This window comes from Tachyglossus aculeatus, chromosome 16, assembly GCF_015852505.1.
Source record: "Tachyglossus aculeatus isolate mTacAcu1 chromosome 16, mTacAcu1.pri, whole genome shotgun sequence".
Taxonomy (NCBI): domain Eukaryota; kingdom Metazoa; phylum Chordata; class Mammalia; order Monotremata; family Tachyglossidae; genus Tachyglossus; species Tachyglossus aculeatus.
This window is the reverse complement of record NC_052081.1, coordinates 650,122-671,732: the sequence shown is the minus strand read 5'-3', so window position 1 is coordinate 671,732 and position 21,611 is coordinate 650,122. Positions and strand designations below refer to the sequence as shown.

Sequence of the window (21,611 nt, the reverse complement as noted above, 5' to 3'; positions counted from 1 at the left end):
ACAACTGGCCTGGTCAGTGTGGTCGACAGGGAGCTGTGACCCCCTAGCCCCAGCAGTTCTGTCAACCTCAGGCAAACACTGGGCAAGGCCTGAGCAGTGACTTTGTGGGACATCCCCCTCCATGCTGACTACAAGCATTCATTCATGAATTCATTCAATTCATTCATTCATTCATTCATTCAATCATATTTATTGAGCGCTTACTGTGTGCAGAGCACTGTACTAAGTGCTTGGAAAGTATAATTTGGCAACAGATAGAGACAATCCCTACCCAACAATGGGCTCACAGCCTAGAAGGGAGAGACAGACAACAAAACAAACAAGTATACAGGCATCAATATCACCAAAATAGAAAAATAGAATTATAGGTATATACACATCACTAATAAAATAGAGTAATAAATATGTACAAATATACACAAGTGCTGTGGGGAGGGGAAGAGGGTAGAGCAGAGGGAGGGAGTAGGGGTGATGGGTAGGGGAGGAGGAGCAGAGGAAAAGGGGGGCTCAGTCTGGGAAGGCCTCCTGGAGGCCTTGAATGATGATGATGATGGTTTTTGTTAAGCATCTACTATGTGCCAAGCTCTGTTCTAAGTGCTGGGGTAGATACAAGGTAACCAGGTTGTCCCACCTGGGGCTCACAGTCTTAATCCCCATTTTACAGATGCAGTAACTGAGGCACAGAGAAGTTAAGTGGCTTGCCTAAGGTCACATAGCAGACAAGTGGGGGAGCCAGGATTAGAACCCATGACCGCTGACTCCCAAGCCCCGGCTCTATCTGCTAGGTCATACTGCTCCTTGTTCAATTCATTCATTGAATGAATGCTGAGGCTGGACTCTCTGTAAGGGCTGTGGGGTAGGTTTATGATTGGATGGGGGCTTATCCCCTTACCCTTGGGGAGCTGCCATCACTCCACCTCTCTGGTGGGATATGGTAGGGGGCAGGAGGAGGCCATGAATACGGGTGAGTGTTGGGTCTTAAAGAGCCTGAAAGAGCCCAGAAAGGACTGTGGCCTTGGGAGAAAGCAGGAGTGGAAATGATTGTTCCAAAGTGTCCTGCATCTCTGCAGAATGAAGAGTGGGTGGCAGCATGGAGGCTTGGAAGCAAATCTTGTGGGGGGCCACTGCTACCCCGCAATGCGCCAAGCCCTTTCTGGGGGGAGGGGGAGTGTAAGGGGTGGCAGGGGCCAAAATGCTGATCTTCTCAGGTGCCTGCTGCCCTCACTGTCCCTTCTCCCTGCTCCCAACAGTTTCCTTTACAGCTCTCAAAGTTGCACTGACCAGCAGATGGAAGCTTCTGGTGAGGGCTTCTGGGCTCCTGCAGGAGGGATATACAAGGAACCACACTAGTGACAGTCAGGGTTCGTGCGGTACTCGGATAGTACCAGCACAACATCTGGTTAGCGTTCTCAGTTCAGTCTCACAACATCCAGGGAGGCAGGGTAAACAAGGGGCTTTCCCTCCTAGGCCAAGCCTCTTGAGGGGGAAGGGGTGGTGGGTGTGTATGTGTGTGTGTTTGTATGTTTATTTGAATATGGGTGGGTGTTGGGGCATTGTTCGAGGGCATGTAGGTGTATTTGGTGTGTGGGTGTGGGTGTGAATGCGGATGTGTTTGTGTGTTTGGGTGTCTGGAAGTGTGTGTGTGTGCTTGTGCGCATGCAAATGAGCATGTGTATTTCTGGGGCTAAGAGATTATGGAGGCCCTGGTTTAGACCAGAGGAGGAGCAGGTATTGTACACCTCAGTCTGAAGAGGTGTCCAGGGACGGAAAGACGGACGGACGGACAGGCAGATTAGGGTCACCTCTCTTCTCAAGTTAACTCCACTTTACAGATGAAGAACAAAGAACCAGAGAGTTTAAGTGACTCAGATTGTGGGCGCCAGAAGGGACAGGGACTATAATTCCAGTACAGTCAGTACTCTGCACCCAGGTAGTTCTTAATGAAGACTATTACTACTATTTGTCCAAGGCCACTCAGTAGGCCAGTGACAAGGAAGGGTCTAAAACTCAAGTCCGCTGTTGCCCACCCTCACACTCCCTCCCCTGGAGTTTCTGCCCTACACCTTTGGGTCCAGAGGAGATTCAGGTTTCCTTGGATATATGAGAGGATTCTGGGGCTTGAACTCTGCCCAGCACAGGTGGGCAGACAGAAAGTCTGGCAGAAAGGCAAGCAGGCAGTTTGGCAGAAAATAGGTGGGCAGAAAAAGACAGACATATTTGGGCATTCTCCCAAGCCCCCGATTTAACCCTGTGCTTTCCAGCTGTTTCCTCCCAGGAGCAGAAGTGAGAAGAGGCCAACTGGCAAGGGATAGCAGAAGGGTGGACCACAGGGAGCCCTGTGTGATAACCAGTGTGTTCCACTCTTCTGTTTGCATGAAGACTTTATCCTGAGACCCAGCTGTGTCCCAGGGTGGTTCTACTACAGGTCTAGCTGCTAAGGATACTTCCGGAAACAATGGAACTGGTCTGATATGGAGGTAAGAGCTTGGCCTGGGATGGGGGTCAATGTCCACAGCAGGCTTCCAACCTCATATCCTGATCACAACAGTGCCCAGAACCGTGACCTGCACACAGAGGTGCCCGGCACCACACCCCACACACTGGAGCTCCTGGCAACACTGACTGCATAAAAGAGTGGGACATGAAGGTTGGCAGAATTAGTGGAGGGGCACAGACGCTTCTGCCCGTCCATGCCCCTTTTTCCAGATGGGCTCAGGGAAGAACTTAGGCCATGGTGGCAACTGATGGAGCCTCTCCTTGCCCTCAGTTCTAGTGCCAGTCCTTTGGGAATTCGTTCATTCATTCATTCATTCAATCGTATTTATTGAGCACTTACTGTGTGCAGAACACTGTACTAAGTGCTTGGGAAGTACAAGTTGGCAACACATAGAGACGGTCCCTACCCAACAGTGGGCTCACAGTCTAGAAGGGGGAGACAGACAACAAAACAAAACATATTAACAAAATAAAATAAATAGAATAAATATGTACAAGTAAAATAAATAAATAGAGTAATAAATATGTACAAACATATATACATATATATATATATATATATGTGCTGGGGGGATGGGGAGGAGGGGGCTCAGTCTGGGAATGGCACCCACCTGGAGACCATCCTGAACAGGAAGGAGGCAGGAGTCATCGCCAAGCAGATCCTGGCTTGCAGTGAACGCAGCCTATGTGGATCGGCCTCCACGATCCCCAGAGGATAGGCTCTCCTGGCTACATCTGGGTCGGTGGAGGCCCTCGTCCTGAATGGAAGAGCAGCTTGGCCTAGTGGAAAGAGCTGGGAGTCAGAGCACCTTGGTTCTAATCCCCACTCTGCCAGTTGCCTGCTGTGTAACCTTGGTCAAGTCACTTCACTTCTCTGAATCTCAGTTTTCTCCTAGAGATATAGTTTATCTCTATAAAATGGGGTTTCAATACCTGGTCTCCTTCTGACTTAGACTGTGAGCCTCAAATGGGACAAAGACTGTGTCCAATGTAAATATCTTGTATCTACCCCAGCTCTTAGAATAGCGTATGGCATATAGTAAGTGCTTAGCAAATACAATAATAGTAATAATAACAATAATAATAACAGTAATAATAAGTAGCCCAGGGGATGCCCCTGAAGCCAGCTGGGTTTTGCCAAGGGCAGACTGAGTGTCTGTGGGCATGGAACAAGAGTGATACTGTCTTCATCATCTTGGGTGGGGTTGGTCCCAGAGCCTGGACACATCTCCTGGGATTATCCATTCTGCTGGCTTGAGACATCCAAGGGGATGGGGTTAGAGACATATGTCCAACTTACAGTGATGTTGCCCAGAGCCCTAGTTCTCATGGCCCCTGAGAGCCGGCTAGGATATGGGGGGCCCTGGGGGGACCCTTACATTTGCTCTCTACTTCCCCTGCTCACGGAACCACCAGTGGGACTGGATCAATGGGACAGCATTCCTCTACCAGACCCAGACCCTGGGCAGAGTCAAGGGGAGGTCCAGCCAGCATTGTGCCAAGATGACATTCAGCAGCCATAAGAGCAGGGGCAAAAGAGGTCTGGGGACATGGGGGGCTTCAGGGCAGGAGGTCCACAGGGCCCTGCAAGGCTGGATCTCTGGGCCCAGTGGGCCGGAAACCCAACCTTCCTGACCACATCGGCTGTCCAAGTCTTCTCCCCTCTAATGTGGTCTCCAGCCCACTTCTCCACTGGCCTGTGCCCACGCCCCCATGAGTCCCTCTCAGAACTCCTAGAAGCCTGCACGAGGCACCTTGGCCGATTCCAGGGGTCTGACTGGGCTGCCCAGCTCCACTCCTGGCTGGGCCTGGCTCGATGCCTGCCAGCCCCTCCTCTCTCTCCACTGCTGACGGTCACAGGATTAACACTGACACCAGAGTAGGGGGTAGCCACTGCTCTTACCTACAGGCACAAGGTGGGGGCTGCTAGCTCCCCATCCCTTCCCCCTATGTCTCACAAAGGATGGGGAGGGCAGAGAGGAGCAAAGTAGAGAGTTAAAGGTAGTTCGGGCTCCTGCAGTGTTACCTGGCCTTGGCCCACAAGCTCAGTCATGACGCGTCCCAGACTGTGGGCAGTTCCAGTCAGTGGTTAGCCTCCGTCCCCACCCCCTGCCTCTCAGAATGATTTCCAGTCACACTCACTGCCCGTCCACCCTACAGGTAGTCCCAGCAATTGGGGGCTCAACGCCGGATGGACCCCCAGTAGTGCAGGGAGACTCTGCACCACTCCCAAGCTTCTTCACTTGAAACTCTCCCCCTCCCTCCACCCAGCTAACCACCACCTGTCCCCCACCCTGGGCCTCCGTAGGGTCCCATCCGCCAGTTGCTGGGATGGGCATCCAAGCAGCCATCTGGCTGCAGTCTAGGCTTTCTCCTTGCTGAGAAAAAGGTGGGACGAGGCGGGAGGGGGAAGAAGGAGAGAGTGTGTGAACGTGGGTGCCCTTCTCTTGCAGGCTTTCTACAATGGAACAGCAACTCAAGCACCAAGATGCAGCACTTGCTGTGCAAATACTGGCCCTAGGGGTGCGGATCTTGGCACCTGGCCCTGCCAGTTGCCCTGCTTCAGCTAGAGGCAGGGCCCTGAATCCTGCTTGGCCACTTGGCAAAGGAGCAAAGTACAAGCCTGGTTCCCCTCCTCCCCCATACTATGGCCCCGGAGGCCCCCCCACCCCAATTCTGGACGTGGCTGAGAGGGACGGTCTGTTCTCTTTGGGCTACCTTGACCCACGAGCTTACGTCCATAAACTCATAATACAGTATGTGGGGCTTTCTGCATTTCGCATTTCTATGAACTTGAACCTAGAACTGTTCTCATAGGTGCCGTCAATACCAGCCTCCACCCCACTCAGTCCCTGCCAATCCCTGCCAGGTCCTGCCATAGCTCCAACCCCTTCCAGGTCCAGCCCTACCGTACCAGCCCCAACTCCTTGTGGGTCACAGCCCCTGCCAGGCCTGCCCCCTTCCAAGCTCAATCCCTGCCAGGCCCCGCCCTGAGGGCTGGCAGGTACCAGCTCCTTCCTCTGAGAAGCAACGTGGCTTAGTGGCAAGATCACAGGCTTGGGAGTCAGAGGTCGTGGGTTTTAATCCCGGTTCCACCACTTGTCTGCTGTGTGACTTTGGGCAAGTCACTTAACTTCTCTGTGCCTCAGTTACCTCATCTGTAAAAGGGGCATTAAGACTGTGAGCCCCACGTGGGACAACCTGTTTACCTTGTATGCGGCGTGGCTCAGTGGAAAGAGCCCGGGCTTTGGAATCAGAGGTCAGGGGTTCAAATCCCAGCTCCACCAATTGTCAGCTGTATGACTTTGGGCAAGTCACTTAACTTCTCTGTGCCTCAGTTACCTCATCTGTAAAATGAGGATGAAGACTGTGAGCCCCCCGTGGGACAACCTGATCACCTTGTAAACTCCGCAGCACTTAGAACAGTGCTTTGCACATAGTAAGCACTTAATAAATGCCATCATTATTATTATTATTTCCCCCAGTACTTAGAACAGTACTTGGCACACAGAAAGTGCTTAACAAATACCATTATTATTATTATTAGCTGGACCCTGCCCTGGGCACAGATTTCAGGAGGAGGCCTAGCTGGTCAATAGTGAAACTCAGTGGTAGTTGTAGCCTGGAATGTGTGGGGGGGCTTCGGTCCCCAAAGACCATTCACACCAAGGATCCCTGGGAAAGTGGGAGACACGAGTATTCTCGTCCCCTTCACAGGTGGGGAAACTGAGGCCAAGAGGCTCAGCGGCTTAGCCGCGGCACACAGCAGGCCGGGAGGACACAGCCTGGAGACCGAGTCTCCTGGCTTTCAGACCCTGCTTGATTCACCAGACCAGACTGGGCACATGCAACTCCCACCGGCCCAGATGACACCGGTCTCCACAGCACTGACCCCTCAGAATTACCCTGGGCTCCTGGGGGGAACATTAGGGCCCTGTGGGGCCAAGGGAGCCTGAGGGGCTCTGGCCAAGGGTGATGTTAGCTTGAGATCCCCCGGCATCTGTCCGAGAGACTGACCTCTCAGGCTCACCCCCCGACCCCACTTCGGGCTGCCTCCCCCTGGAGACCGGGGAGGAGTCCTGCCTCCAGACAACGGCTGCCCAGCGGCCTGATGGAGTGGGTCACTGATGGGTGCCTTCGGGCTTGACCTGAGGAGCTTGGGGGGAGATACAGGGGCAGCTCTTAGGGGTCCAGGAAGGGAATACTGGAGGCCATTAGCAGCGTGAATCCCGGCCAGAGATCCACACTCTAAGGCTCCCTCTCCCACTCTTCCCGCAGCCCCTCATCCCTCACATCCAGGCCACAAAGCATCAACGCCCTGGAGATGCTACTTGTGGACAGAGAAGCGGTAGGGTGGGATAGGTTTTGGACGGGGGAGGAGGAGAGCGGCTGTCCCCACCCCCTGCCGAGAGGCTCTCCACTTCTTCCTCCCATGGGGTCTAAGAGAGGAAGTGTGGGGTGGGGGTGAAGCTATGGAGGGTCCTGATGGAACCGGCCCCTGGACTACCCGGCCCCTCGGGGGTCCCTGAACCTGGAGTTTTCCCCCCTCCCTCTGCGGATCTGGTGGAAGGGGCCGGTCCTTTCCCCACTAGCCCCGACTCATCGAGGTTTCCCGCGTTTGGGACCCACTCTTCATGAAGGCCACCTTTGCCCTTCCCCTCCTGCCGGCCCCGGCGGAAGCCTCGGGATGGAACTTGCGAAACGCCGAGATGGAGATTGTTTTCCTGCCACCACAGACAGGTGAACGCTGTGCCCTTTCCCCTACTTAGTGCTGGGACGAGGCCGCTCCCCTGTTACACTGCGCTGCCCAACGCGCTGCCCAATGCGCTACCCACCCCCGGCCTTCAGGCTCGGGGCCCGAAAAGTGGCTCGACTCCGCCGGGGCGCAGCTTCGAGGGGCCCGGAGAGCCAGGCAGCCCTAGGCCCCCTCAGCAGCCCCCAGCCCCAGATCCCTGCCTCTATCTCTCTTTGTCTCACGGTTCACACCTCTCTCCCTGTCTTTCCATCGCTCGGAATCTCTGTCTTTGCCTCGGTCCGTCCCGTCTGTGCCTGTGCCCCTTCTGTCCATCTCAATCTCTCTGTCTGTCGTCTCTGTCTCTGTCTCTGTCCGTGGACAGAGGGAGGAGTGGAAGCCTGAATCCCCGCTCTTAGATCCCAGAGAGAGCAGTTGAGGAGTGCCGTGGTGCCAGCCAGGCTCTACTTGCCAGGGTGAAGCCGGACCGAACCGAGCTGCATCATACCCCATCTCGAGCATTGATGGAGGTAATAATAACAATAATAGTAATAATGTTGGTATTTATTAATCACTTACTATGTGCCAAGCACTGTTCTAAGCTCTAGGGTAGATACAAAGTCATCAGGTTGTCCCATGTGGGGCTCACAGTCTTAATCCCCATTTTACAGATGAGATAATTGAGGCACAGAGAAGTTAAGTGACTCGCCCCAAGTCACATAGCTGATCAGTGGCGGAGGCGGAATCAAGCAAAAGGTCCTCACTCTCGGCTTCAAGGCTCTCCATCACCTTACCCCCTCCTACCTCACCTCCTTTCTCTCCTTCTCCAGCCCAACCCACACCCTCCACTCCTCTGACACTAACCTCCTCACTGTACCTCGTTTTTGCCTGTCCCGCCATCGACCCCCACGTCCTTCTCCTGGCCTGGAATGCCCTCCCTCCACACATCCGCCAAGCTTGCTCTCTTCCTCCTTTCAAAGCCCCACTGAGAACTCACCTTCTCCAAGAGGCCTTCCCAGACTGAGCCCCCTTTTTCCTCTCCTCCTGCCCATTCCCCCAACCCTACCTCCTTCCCCTCCCCACAGCACTTGTATATATATTTGTACAGATTTATTACTCTATTTTACTTGTACATATTTACTATTCTATTTCTTTTGTTAATGATGTGCATATAGCTTTTATTCTATTTGTTCTGACGATTTTGATACCTGTCTACTTATTTTGTTTTGTTGTCTGTCTCCCCTTTCTAGACTGTGAGCCCGTTGTTGGGCAGGGATTGTGTCTATTTGTTGCTGAATTGTACTTCTCAAGCGCTTAGCACAGTTCTCTGCACACAGTAAGTGCTCAATAAATACGATTGAATGAATGAATGAACTAGAACCCACGACCTCTGACTCCCAAGCCCCTGCTCTTTCCATTAAGCCACACTGCTCAAATAGTGAGGAAGGAGCTGTGGGCCCAATCTTTCCTGCCGAGCCCAGCCCAGCTGGGGACTCACAGACCTGGGCCTCCCTCTCTGCAAGGCCTGAAGCTGTAGTGAAGGGCAGGGTCAGGGCAGGGATCATTATAATCATCATCATCATCATCAATCATATTTATTGAGCGCTTACTGTGTGCAGAGCACTGTACTAAGCGCTTGGGAAGTACAAGTTGGTAACATATAGAGACAGTCCCTACCCAGGAGTGGGCTCACAGTCTAAAAGGGGGAGACAGAGAACAAAACCAAACATAGTAACAAAATAAAATAAATAGAATAGATACGTACAAGTAAAATAAATAAATAAATAGAGTAATAAATATGTACAAACATATATACATATATACAGGTGCTGTGGAGAAGGGAAGGAGGTAAGACGGGGGGATGGAGCGGGGGATGAGGGGGAGAGGAAGGAAGGGGCTCAGTCTGGGAAGGCCTCCTGGAGGAGGTGGTGATGGATGGTGACTGATGAATGGATAGGGAGGGCCTGACGTAGATGGGGGTGCTGGCCAGGTCATCTCTGGTTGGGAGGAGGCCGGGGGGCCTGGGGGGAGGGTTGGGCCAGTGGGGAAAGAGCAGGGGTGGAATTGGAAGGTTCCGGCTCAGGAGGGAACATGGCGGGCGGGGGTCCCGGGGGACGAGAATCAGGGATCGTAGAGGGAAGGGGGGAGTATAGGCTGGTGATCCACTGGTCCCCTCCCTCCACCCTGCGCATTTGCACGCACACACACACACACACACACACACACACACACAGAGACCTGTACAGTTTAATCCCTCAAGAGACGGAGGTCTGGAAGAGGCAGCCTGGAAGGGCGATGGACAACAGTTGGTCAGCCGGCGGTTGAACCACGCTGAGAAAAGGAAGGGGAGGAGAGGAGGTATCTAGACCATGCCAAGCCAGCAAGGACAGCCAAACCGTGTCCGGGAGATCGAGTTCCTCCCCCCGCCCTGGCCCCCTTGCAGCCGGAGGTGACCGCCATGGCCAAGGGGAGTCTGCGGGTGGGCGGGCTGCAGGTGCTGCTGGAAGGGGGGATGTTTTGTTCCGTCTCGTGTTGACCAGAGAACGGAGACCTTTGCTCCAGTGCCCGAGCCAGAAGAAGGCCTAGCCCTCGATAATTGAGGGGTGGGGCTTGCTGGGCCCGGGAGGCCTGGGGGTAGGCTGACGGGCACTACATAACCGCGGAAGGGACAGCCCCAGCCACTGCTCGCACCGAATCCCCGCACAGCCTACGTCTCTGGAAGATGCTACGCCTGTTCAGCCCGGTGAAGCAAGCTTTGCGGCTGCATAACAGAATGCCAAAGCAGGCGCTGCTGCGTCTCCCCCTCGCCTTCTCCAGGTGGGTCAGTGGGCCCGTGGTAGGGAGGGTCTCTACCCGCCGCCCTCCTCCCGCCGAGAGGGGCTGGAAGTGCGGGGATAGCAGGGCCGGCCCGGCCAGGCCTGGGCGGGCTCACCAGCGGAGAGCCGGAGCTGCCGGACGGGTTTGGATCCCCGGCCTGGTGTCCAGACATCACCACGGGCTCTGGCGGCTCTCCATAGTGACCGACAGTGGGGTGGGGGGCAGAGAGCAGAACCCCGTCCACTCTGTCCCATCGGTTCTCCCCAGTAGTCTGGTCCAGTCACTTAGCACCGATCGGTTCCCGTTGGCTTCCAGCCCCTTTCTCAGGAACTCTGGGCCCCTCTTCATCCAGGCCTGGGGGTCGCCTGGGCTGGAGAGGAGGAGCAGCTTGCCCCCTCCCTACCCCTGCATGGGCCCTCCAGGAGTATGAGGGTGGACGGGACGGGCTCTTTCCTCCTGGGTCCAGCGAGAAGACTCCCTGCCCCTCCTCTAGGGCTTTAGCGGGCCCAGGATTAGAAACATCAACACTAGAAGATGAAGAAGCTGACAGAGAAGCAGCGTGGACTTGTGGATAGAGCATGGGCCTGAAAGTCAGAAAGACCTGCGTTCTAATCCCGATTCCACCCTTGTCTGTTGTGTGACCTTGGGCAAGACGCTTAATTTCTCTGTGCTTCAGTTCCTCGTCTATAAAAGGGGTTTAAGACTGTGAGCCCTATGTGGGACATGGACTGTGTCCAACCTGATTAGCTTGTGTCTACCCCAGCACTTAGTCCAGTGCCTGGCATAGAGTAAGTGCTTAACAAATACCATAAAGATAAAAACAACATCTGGCAGGACTCGGGTATCCTTGGCCCTGCCCAGGGGAGCTCTGGGCACTAATATTCAAGGGCTTCACTTCCTGGCTTGGAAAGAGCTTGATTTTGGGAATCAAGAGATCCAGGTGTGAATTCCAGTTTTGCCCAGTCCTGCTGTATGACTCCAGGCAACTCACTTAATAATAATATTAATGGCATTTATTAAGCACTTACTATATGCAAAGCACTGTTCTAAACTCTCTGCACCTCTGTCTCCTCATGTGTAAAATGGGGGTGGCAAGGCCTGCCTCGAGGATGTCGAGATGACTGGATGGGCAGAGATGAAACCTGAAGGGCCACACGGATTCATTGTTATTCTGGGGACTGGCCTGCCTGCCCTATGCTCAGGCGGCCCGAGTGTGGCTTCTCTTCACTTGCTGTATGGGTCGCGCATCAATGCTGTGTACTTCGTCGCCGCTGCCCCAGTCCTTTCAGCAGTGGTGGCTGAGCGGGTCCCATATACGAGGACCTGCGTGGGCCAGGGAGAAGAGCAGGGCCCGGCCCCACCCAGAGTTGCTGCTCCTGCTTTCTATCAACCTCTGCCCCACAAAGCCTGTTCTCCACCTTGCTGCCAACAACGCTTGCTCTCCACCCACTCCCTGCAATGCCTGCTGTCAAACCCTCTTCCCAGATCGTCTGCTCTCCACCGCCCTGCTCCCTGCAGCCCCTGCTTTCCACACACCCGCCCCCCGGCTACAAGTCCGGTTCTCCGCCAACCTCCCTGTCCAACGCCTGTTCGCCAGTCTGGTTAATAGTAATAACTATAGTATTTGTGGACAACCCAATCTCCTTGTAACCTCCCCAGTGCTTAGAACAGTGCTTTGCACATAGTAAGTGCTTAATAAATGCCATAATTATTATTATTATTAAGCACTTACTATGTACCAGGCACTGTACTAAGCTCTGGGGTGGATACAAGCAAATCGGGTGGGACATAGTCCCTGTCCCACGTGGGGCACACAGTCTCAATCCCCATTTTACAGCTGAGGGAGCTGAGGCCCAGGGAAGTGAAATGACTTGCTCAAGGTCACACAGCAGACAAGGGGTGGAGCAGGGATTAAAACCTAAGAACTTCTGACTCCCAGGCCACTGCTCTATCCACTACATCATGCTGCTCCCTTTAAATAAATAAATAAAAGTATTCATTAAGCGCTTTAAATAAATAAATAAAAGGATTCATTAAGCACTTACTATGTGCCAAGCACTGTTCTAAGCCCTGGGGTAAAGATAAGGTAGATACCAGGACTATTAGTTTCCTGTCTATGCTTGGCACCCTTGGAGATGGAACAGCTGGGCCCGTTGCAGAGTGGGAATGGTTTTGTTTCCTCCCTTCAAAGCCCTACTGAGAGCTCACCTCCTCCAGGAGGCCTTCCCAGACTGAGCCCCCTACTTCCTCTCCCCCTTTTCCCCCTCCCCGTCCCCCCGCCTTACCTCCTTCCCCTCCCCACAGCACCTGTATAAATGTATATATGTTTGTACATATTTATTACTCTATTCATTTTACTTGTACATATTCTATTTATGTTGTTAATATGTTTTGTTTTGTTGTCTGTCTCCCCCTTCTAGACTGTGAGCCCACCATTGGGTAGGGACCGTCTCTATATGTTGCCAACTTGTACTTCCCAAGCGCTTGATACAGTGCTCTGCACATAGTAAGCGCTCAATAAATACGATTGAATGAATGAATGAATGAATATAAGGTAATCAGGTTGTCCCACGTGGGGCTCACAGTCTTAACCCCCATTTTACAGGTGAGGCAACTGAGGTACAGAGAAATTAAGTGACTTGCCCAAAAGTCACACAGCTGACAACTGGTGGAGCTAGGATTAGAACCCACGACCTCTGACTCCCAAGCCCCTGCTTTTTCTACTAAGCTACGCTGCTTCTCTCTGCCTGCATCATGCATTTCGTTGGTGGAAGTACAGTTCCCGAGGTTGCCCCAAGCCCGCCTGACACCGCGCGGCTGATGTGTGTCTTGGTTGTTCCCCCACAGGCCGTCCTCGAGTGGCGCTGCCCCTTCGGGCGGCCCCGATGCCTGGCCCAGAGATGTGGGCATCTTGGCGCTGGAGGTCTATTTTCCCTCCCAGTACGTGGACCAGGTGGACCTGGAGAAGTTCGACAGAGTGGAGGCCGGCAAGTACACGGTGGGCCTGGGCCAGACCCAGATGGGCTTCTGCTCTGCCCACGAGGACATCAACTCCCTGTGCCTGACGGTGGTGCACCGGCTGATGGAGCGCGCCGGGCTTCCGTGGGACGCGGTGGGCCGATTGGAGGTGGGCACCGAGACCATCATCGACAAGTCCAAGGCCGTTAAGACCGTGCTCATGGACCTGTTCCAGAGCTCGGGCAACACGGACATCGAGGGCATCGACACCACCAACGCCTGCTACGGGGGCACCGCATCGCTCTTCAATGCTGCCAACTGGGTGGAGTCCAGTTCCTGGGATGGTGAGTGACCGCCGGCCCGCGCCCCCCGGTGGGGTCGGAATTAATCAATCAGTCAGTGGTATTTATTGAGCACCTACTATGTGCAGAGCACTGTACTACGCGCCCCTGATGCTTAACTCGCCAGAACTGGGGGAGAGAAGCGGGCCAGGGAGAGCGAGGACCGAATGACCGGTCAGAGCTAGTTGGTTCAGAGCCGGGTAATGGTGGCTTCTTTCCTCTCCCTGAAACTCAATCAATCAATTGTATTTATTGAGCGCTTACTGTGTGCAGAGCACTGTACTAAGCGCTTGGGAAGTACAAGTTGGCAACATGTAGAGACAGTCCCTACCCAACAGTGGGCTCACAGTCTAGAAGGGGGAGACAGGGAACAAAACCAAACATACTAACAGAATAAAATAAATCATCATCATCATCATCATCAATCGTATTTATTGAGCGCTTACTGTGTGCAGAGCACTGTACTAAGCGCTTGGGAAGTACAAGTAAATAAATAAAAAATAAATAGAATAGATATGTACAAGTAAAATAGAGTAATAAATATGTACAAACATATATACATATAGTGATTATTAATGATTATTAATTATGATTATTGGGTGGGTTAGCCGCAGGATTCGAACCCAAGGCTCGGGCCGGGCCGTCGTCGCCTCAGCGGCTCGCTCGGCCGGAACTCGTTTTCTTCGTTTACGTCTCCCTCCGCACCTCGAGCGTAGCCACGCTGTCACACACCGCGGCCCCGTGTCCTTCCGCCCACTATGACGCCCCCTCAGAACCCCTCACGATTTTTATTTTTATTTTTTTTTAAATCGCCCCACCGCCCCCCGCCGCCCGCGTTCTTCGCGAGGCTTCCGCTCTGCCGTGCGGGCGTACTGCCCTCTGCTGGCCAACCCTGCGAAGCGCACTGCCCTCGGCTGGCTAGCCCTGAGGGGCGCACTGCCCTCTGTTGGCCAGCCCTGCTCCTGCACTTCTCCAAGCTTCGCCCACTCCCCTCGCCAGGAAGGTTTCCCGCAGGGCCACCTAAAACCGAGAGGATAAATCAATCAATCAATCAATCGTATTTATTGAAAGCTTACTATGTGCAGAGCACTGTACTAAGCGCTTGGGAAGTACAAGTTGGCAGCATATAGAGACAGTCCCTACCCAACAGTGGGCTCACAGTCTAGAAGGGGGAGAGAGAACAAAACCAAACATATTAACAAAATAAAATAGAACAGATATGTACAAGTAAAATAAATAGAGTAATCAATACGTACAAACATATATACAGGTGATGTGGAGAAGGGAAGGAGGTAAGAGGAGGGGGATGGAGAGGGGCACGAGGGGGAGAGGAAGGAGGGGGCTTAGTCTGGGAAGACCTCCTGGAGGAGGTGAGCTCTCAGTAGGGCCTTGAAGGGAGGAAGAGAGCTAGCTTGGCGGATGTTGGGAGGGAGGGCATTCCACGCCAGGGGGGATAAAGACCTTCTTGCGACCCTGCCTCAGTCCCAGCAGCCGCCCCCAACCCCGACCACCGACTGGGGACCAACAGAGCACAGGGGGAGGAAGAAAGGGGCCGAAAAGAAAGGGCCAGTCGCGCCGAATCCCAGATGGGCTGGGGTCTAGGTGGGGCCCCACAATCTGGGTGCCCATCACGGTCCCCGACTCTTCGCTCCCCTGCGTTCCTGCCCGAGTTAACTCTGTTCCTGTTGGCTCAGAGAAAGCGTGTTCTGGTCCAATCTCGCTTCCCTGGGCTGGTGCGGGTACGAAGGACGCAGCTGGCTGGACCTGCCGGCTGGTTGGGTATAAATGGGGAAGAAAGGGCGAGGCCATCAGGAGTGAGCCTTCTATTCCACAGGAGAGGGGTGGGGGGGGGGTCTCACGCCTGTCTCCTCCCCTTTCTCCGTGCGCAGGACGCTACGCCTTGGTGGTCTGTGGAGACATTGCGGTCTACGCGTCGGGAAATGCCCGCTCCACCGGCGGGGCGGGCGCTGTGGCCATGCTGGTCGGACCAAATGCCCCCCTGGCACTGGAGCGAGGTGAGTCACCGGCGTGGGGGCGGGGCAGAGTGGTCCTCGGGCTTCCCGGAGAGGAGAATGGGAGGGACCGGCGTGGGGAGCAACAAATTCATTAGTTCATTCATTCATTCATTGAATTCATTCAATCGTATTTATTGAGCACTTACTGTGTGCAGAGCACTGTACTAAGCGCTTGGGAAGTACAAGTTGGCAACATAAAGAGACGGTCCCTACCCAACAGCGAGCTCACAGTCTAGAAGGGGGAGACAGACAACAAAACATATTAACAAAATAAAAAGAATAGTAAATATGTACAAGTAAAATAAATAGAGGAATAAATATGTGCAAACATATATACAGGTGCTGTGGGGAGGGGAAGGAGGTAAGGCGGGGGGGTGGGGAGGGGGAAAGGGGGAGAGGAAGGAGGGGGCTCAGTCTGGGAAGGCCTCCTGGAGGAGGTGAACTCAGTAGTTCATTCATTCATTCATTTGTATTTATTGAGCGGCTTACTGTAAAGCTGAAGGCAAGGAGTTTATGTTTGATGCCAAGAGGGACAACATTGGAGGCTTTCCAGGCGTGGGGAGACGCTTATGGCACTTTTTTTTAGGAAAGTGATCTGGAAGCAGAATGAAGGGGAGAGTAACAGGGTGAGCAAGGGGTTGGTGGTGGGTGAGATGATTATTTCCTGGGCGCCTCCTCTGTGCAAAGCACTGTACTAAAAACTTGGGAGCATCAAATAGAGTTAGAAAACACGATCCTCATCCTCAAGGCGCTTGCAGTGTCACCGCGGAGACAGCCAGAAATGGAAAACAGGGTTGCCTTAGTAGAAAACCTCGGGTCTAGGAGCCAGGTGATGTGGGTTCTAATACTGACCTTACCACTTGCCTGACGGGTTACCTTAGACAAGTCACCTAACTTCTTTATGCTTCGGTTTCCTCAACTGTAAAATGGGGAGTCGGTACCTGTACTCCCTCTTACTTAGACTGTGTAAGGGGCAGGGGCTGTGCCTGGCCTGATTAACTTCTATCCACCCCTGTGCTTAGAACAGTGCTTGACACATAATAAGCGCTTAACAAATACCATTTTTTTAAGAAAAGGAAGAAGGGTTTGTAGATGAGAGTGGGCAATAGAGTTTTGGGGGGTTCCGCCCTGCCCTGGCGGGCCGGGGTGGGCGAGGAAGCAAGGGGCGACGGGGGTCCCGGTTTCTCTTGGGTTAGGATCAGAAGGCCTGCGGCCCAGCAGAGCCCCCAGTGCAGAAGAGGCCCTAACTCGAGGCGGGGAGGGTTGACTTCCCTAATTTCCCTCGGTTTCAGCCTGACTTCCGCCTAGCCCGTGCAGGTGTGGGGGAGCAGGAGGAAGGCAGCTGCTAAATAGCGACGAAAACCGTTAGCCCAGCCGAGCTGAACCGGGCTGGGAGGGGGAGTGGTTGAAGGCAGGTGGAACTTCAACTCCGGTAACATTAGTCCTGGGCGACATCCCCTTTCCCGCGCCCCTAAGGCCTAGGCCTGTCCGGCTAAAGCTTCTGTCGCCTACGGAGCACCTGGGCCCTGGGAGGACGTGTTCTGATCGCCCTACTGGGAACATGCCTTCATCATCATCATCATCAATCGTATTTATTGAGCGCTTACTGTGTGCAGAGCACTGTACTAAGCGCTTGGGAAGTACAAGTTGGCAACATATAGAGACAGTCCCTACCCAGCGGTGGGCTCACAGTCTAAAAGGGGGAGAGAACAAAACCAAACATATTAACAAAATAAAATAAATAGAATAGATATGTACAAGTAAAATAAATAGAGTAACAAATATGTACAAACATATATACGTATATATAGGTGCTGTGGGGAAGGGAAGGAGGTAAGATGGGGGGATGGAGGGGGGACGAGGAAGGAAGGGGCTCAGTCTGGGAAGGCCTCCTGGTGTAGGTGAGCTCTCAGTAGGACCTTGAAGGGAGGAAGAGAGCTAGCTTGGAGGATGGGCAGAGGGAGGGCGCCTTCACCCCGATTCTCCCCCAGTAACCCCGCATACACTCTCCAACGCCCCTGATTCTTCCCTCTAGTTCCATGGGGCTAGGGTGAGCCCCAAGCCGAACCGATCCTCACCAGCTTTCTCTCTGTCCCTGCCGCCCCACTCCGTCCTCCCCAGGGCTACGGGGCACCCACATGGAAAACGTGTATGACTTCTACAAGCCGGACCTGTCCTCTGAATACCCTGTGGTGGACGGAAAGCTCTCCATCATGTGCTACCTGCGAGCCCTGGATCGCTGCTATGCCTTCTACCGCAGGAAGATCGAGCAGCAGTGGCAGAACAGTTGCGGGCCGGGGCGGGACGGAGCAGGAGGCAGGGGGCAGAGGGCAGGGGCAGGCCAATTTGCCTAGCGGTCGGGCAGCTCTCCTATCTCCGAGAAGGCAGGGGTTGGCGGGGCTTCCTTCTCCTGCTTGGGGTAAGGGGACGGGCTCGCCCGTGGACCCCCGGACAAATCCAAACAGAGGGGCCTGGGGGATAGTGTCGTGGTGGGCCGGGGAGGGGGCAGGAGACTAGTCCCCCGCCCTGACCCTCCCCTTCCGCCCCTGTAGCCGGCATCACCCGACCTTTCACCCTGGACGATTTTGAGTTCATCATCTTTCACACGCCGTTCTGCAAACTGGTGCAGAAGTCGGTGGCACGCCTGGCCTTCAACGACTTCCTGGCGGGCAACGGCGGCCACCAGAACAGCTCGTACCAGGGGCTGGAGGCTTTCAGGTGACCCACCCCTGGCACAAATTGGTTCAGGGCCGATCCTGTCTCGGCCGACAACGCGAAGGGTCGTGTGCGGGACTCGGTTTTCCCGTCTGCCAAAGGAACCGGCTACGGAGCCGGCCGTGCTGAACGCAAAGCTGGCTTCGGGAGGGGCTCCCAAGCTACACAAGCACGCCTGCAGGCTCACACATGCATGCCCACGCACGCGTACAAAACCACATGTATGCAAAGGCACGCAGGCTCATACAGGCATGCAAAGACTCATACTCGCACGCCCACGCATCGATGTACATGCATGCTCATGCATGCACACATTCAGGCTCATATGCACGCATACGCGCCCATCCCGGTTCACACATGCATGCACGCACAAGCGACACTTGCCGACTCTTGCATACACGCACGCCTTCGGCATCCTTTCCGCAACACATTGGCACTCATAAGGACTCGCGCTTGCCAGTCCTTACGCGCCCGCCTACAGACTCACTCTGGGCCCTCCGGGCGGGGCCAAGCCTGTCCCTGGGTTATCGAGAATCGCGGCCCAGGCTGTGGGGGCCCGCCCGCGCCCCCTCCCCACAAAGGCCCCCCGGCGAGCTGCGCCATCCCGTCCGCAGGCAGCTGAAGCTGGAGGACACGTACTTCAACAAGGACGTGGAGAAAGCGTTTCAGAAGGCCTCCCAGGACGTGTTCAACCAGAAAACCAAGCCGTCCCTCTTCCTGTCCACGCACAACGGCAACATGTACACGCCGTCCATGTACGGCTGCCTGGCTTCCCTCCTGTCCCAGTGAGTTCGTCGCCACTCGCCCCCCCTCCCCCCATCAATCAATCAATCAATCCGTGGTGTGTATTGAGCGCTTACTTCGTGCAGAGCACTGTGCTAAGCTCTTGGGTACCCTCTGCAGCACCCTCTGCCCACCCGAGTGAGATTCTCCCCTTGGCCGTCGGGCGGGCTGGCCCCCGGGGAGCAGGGGACCCCGGAGGTTAAGGGGTGGGCCGCAGCCCCGCTGAGCGCGCCGGACCCCCTGCCTTAGGCGGAGCGCCGAGCAGCTGGCGGGGAGCCGGATCGGCGCCTTCTCCTACGGCTCGGGCCTGGCCGCCAGCTTGTTCTCCCTCCAGGTCTCCCGGGACGCCGCAGAGGGTGAGCCCCTCCACCCCCCTCCCCTACCCCCGCTCCGGCCTCGCCTCTCGGGGCTCCCCGAAACTGGTCTGGGGGCCCCCCGGGAGCGACCGCCTCTGGGTTGCGTGGGAGAAGAGGGAGGCGGGGGAAGGACGCCTGAATCTCGGCCCGCCCCTTGCAGCTTCCTCCCGTCCCTCCCGCAGCCCCCACCGCCTCCTCTCCCCGCCCTGCCACGGTCTCCCCTAGCGCCGTGTGTGCGGCCGCCTCCGAAACGCGGAGGGGTGGGGGAGGGTTGGCGCTGAGCAGAGCACTTATGTCTCTCTGTCACCGGCACTCTGTGTCTCGGCACCCTTCTCCCCACTTCAGGCTCCTCCCTGGACAAGCTGGTGTCCAGCTTGACTGACCTGCCCAGCCGCCTGGCCTCCAGAAAGCGCCTGTCTCCTGAGCAGTTTTCAGAAATCATGAAGCAGAGGGAGGAGTGTTCCCACATGGGTGAGAGGGTGTCCTGGTGCTGGAGGGCGAGGGCCATGGCCCGGGGAGATGGGAGGGCGAGGGCCACAGCCAGGGGCCGGAGGGTGAGGGCCTGGCTGGCATGGCACTCACTGCCTCCCTGCTCTGGCTTGGCTGGGCTGGGGTGCCCTGGGTCTCCTGCAGTGCCAGGGTGGCACCAGCCTGACGGTCTCTTCTCCCTCCCTCAGTGGACTTCTCCCCACCCGGGGACAAAGACATTCTGTTCCCGGGCACGTGGTACCTGGAGCAGGTGGACACCCTGCATAGGCGCAGATACGCTCGGCGACCCCTCTAAAGGTGACCCCTGGCGGCCCATAAACCTCACTCACCAGGGTGGGGGGATGGGGGCAGAAGGTGGGATCAGATGTTGAGAGATCTTTTGTTTATTCTTTGAATTCCCTGCCCCCCTGCGTATCGTTTTGTGTCTTTGTTATTATTATTGTATTTGCTAAGCGCTTACTATGTGTCAAGCACTGTTCTAAGCGCTGGGGTAGATACAAGTTAATCAGGCTGGACCCAGTCCCGGTTTCACTTGGGACTGAAAACGTAAGTGAGCCCCATGTACCTAGAGTGTGCGGCAGTCTGTAGCTGTTTGTCTCCCCCATTAGAGTGAAAGCCCTTCGGGGCCACGGAGTGTCTTTTTAGTTCTCATGAATGTGCCCAGGAACGCTGTTTAGTGCTCTGCATGCAGGAGGCATCTACTGTGGTGCCCTTCATGCATTAGAGGCCGAGCACACAATAGATGCCCAGTATGGTGCCCTGCATGCAGTAGGCACCAATAATGATGGTGGATCGAGCCTGGGGAGAGAGGGGACCTGAAGCCATCCCTTATTCTCTTCCCCACAGACCTGTCCAGTCCCACAGGGGATGTGTTGACAGAAAGAGACGTCCCAGGTCTGAGTTTTCAGTTCTTCCTGCTCCACCTGGCAGCCCGAGCAAGTGCCTGGTGTGGACGCCCCACCCTCAGGCTGGACAGCAGTCCCGTCCCCAGCCTCTCCAGCATCTCATGGCCCAGTGCCTCTGTGGATCTCAGGACAAGCCAGAGGCCAACCTGAGGCCCAGCCGTGGAGTTCGTGCCACCCTGGAGCGGGAGATGCAGGGGTGAGGCGGGGTGGGGCTGGGGAAGGGAAATGACAAGAAAAGCAAAGCGGGGGAGAAGGGAGAGAACCCAGACCTCGTCTGCAGCTCCGTCCTTCTCCCATCTGCAACACGGCTGCCCCAGGAGGTCACAGATGGACCCCGATGCCCAATGCCCACAAACTGCCAGGTCTGTGGTGCCAAGGTGATTCAGGCTGGGTGGCCACCCTGGATTTCTTTCTTTTTGCTCATTCCCTTGAATTCTCTAAGTTCCATACCCCACCTCCCCACTATGTTAGGAATAAAGGAGAAAACAAGGGGTTCCTTTTCCCCTGCACCTCTGGTTTCCGGAGAGATTCCCACGAGGCAGTGCCTGCACAAATATCACAGCCCACAGGCTTGCTGCCCACAGAGGGGCCTTGCAACCTGGGGCCTCACCTCACTCACTGCCGAGTTGAATTGGGAATATTCTTCCCTACACCCCCATCCACCCAGGGACCGTGTCCCCAAAAGCAAGCCCCAGGTAACTCGGGGTAACCGGGTACTGGTTGCCCACCTGATACCCACCCTCATAGTTAGGGATGAGTCACCCAAAACCCCTGACTCTCCCCTTTCCATCCCAGATTCTCTTCCCAGTGACCCAACAAAGACCACCTGACATCCTTGGGTGCCTGCTGAGTGCCAGATACTGTACTAGGTGATTGGGAAAGTACAGTAAGAGTAGAAGGCAAGTCCCTGACCTAGAGGAGCTTACAGTCCCAGAAGGCATTACTACCCACAAAGGGTAATGTCTCTGCTGGGCTACAGCAGAGACAGCTGTGGACTGGGAGAA

At 55.1% G+C, this 21,611-nt stretch overlaps 1 protein-coding gene across 1 annotated transcript; it reads left to right on the top strand.

Annotated features, from left to right (window-relative positions):
- Positions 1-9,895: 9,895 nt before the first annotated feature.
- HMGCS2 (3-hydroxy-3-methylglutaryl-CoA synthase 2) lies at positions 9,896-21,116 on the top strand. The gene is made up of 10 exons (XM_038758701.1): positions 9,896-10,045; positions 12,893-13,347; positions 15,234-15,359; positions 17,481-17,645; positions 17,912-18,077; positions 18,689-18,859; positions 19,107-19,213; positions 19,559-19,684; positions 19,891-19,999; positions 20,549-21,116. The coding sequence occupies exons 1-9, from the start codon at positions 9,951-9,953 to the stop codon at positions 19,995-19,997; spliced, it is 1,518 nt and encodes a 505-aa protein (XP_038614629.1). The 5' UTR covers positions 9,896-9,950; the 3' UTR covers positions 19,998-19,999; positions 20,549-21,116.
- Positions 21,117-21,611: the final 495 nt, after the last annotated feature.

Coding starts and splice junctions, on each gene's coding strand:
- HMGCS2 (XM_038758701.1), top strand. CDS start 9,951: ATGCTACGCCTGTTCAGCCCGGTGAAGCAAGCTTTGCGGCTGCATAAC. Junction 13,348..15,233: donor GGAGTCCAGTTCCTGGGATG/GTGAGTGACCGC, acceptor CTCCGTGCGCAG/GACGCTACGCCTTGGTGGTC. Junction 18,078..18,688: donor CAGGGGCTGGAGGCTTTCAG/GTGACCCACCCC, acceptor TCCCGTCCGCAG/GCAGCTGAAGCTGGAGGACA.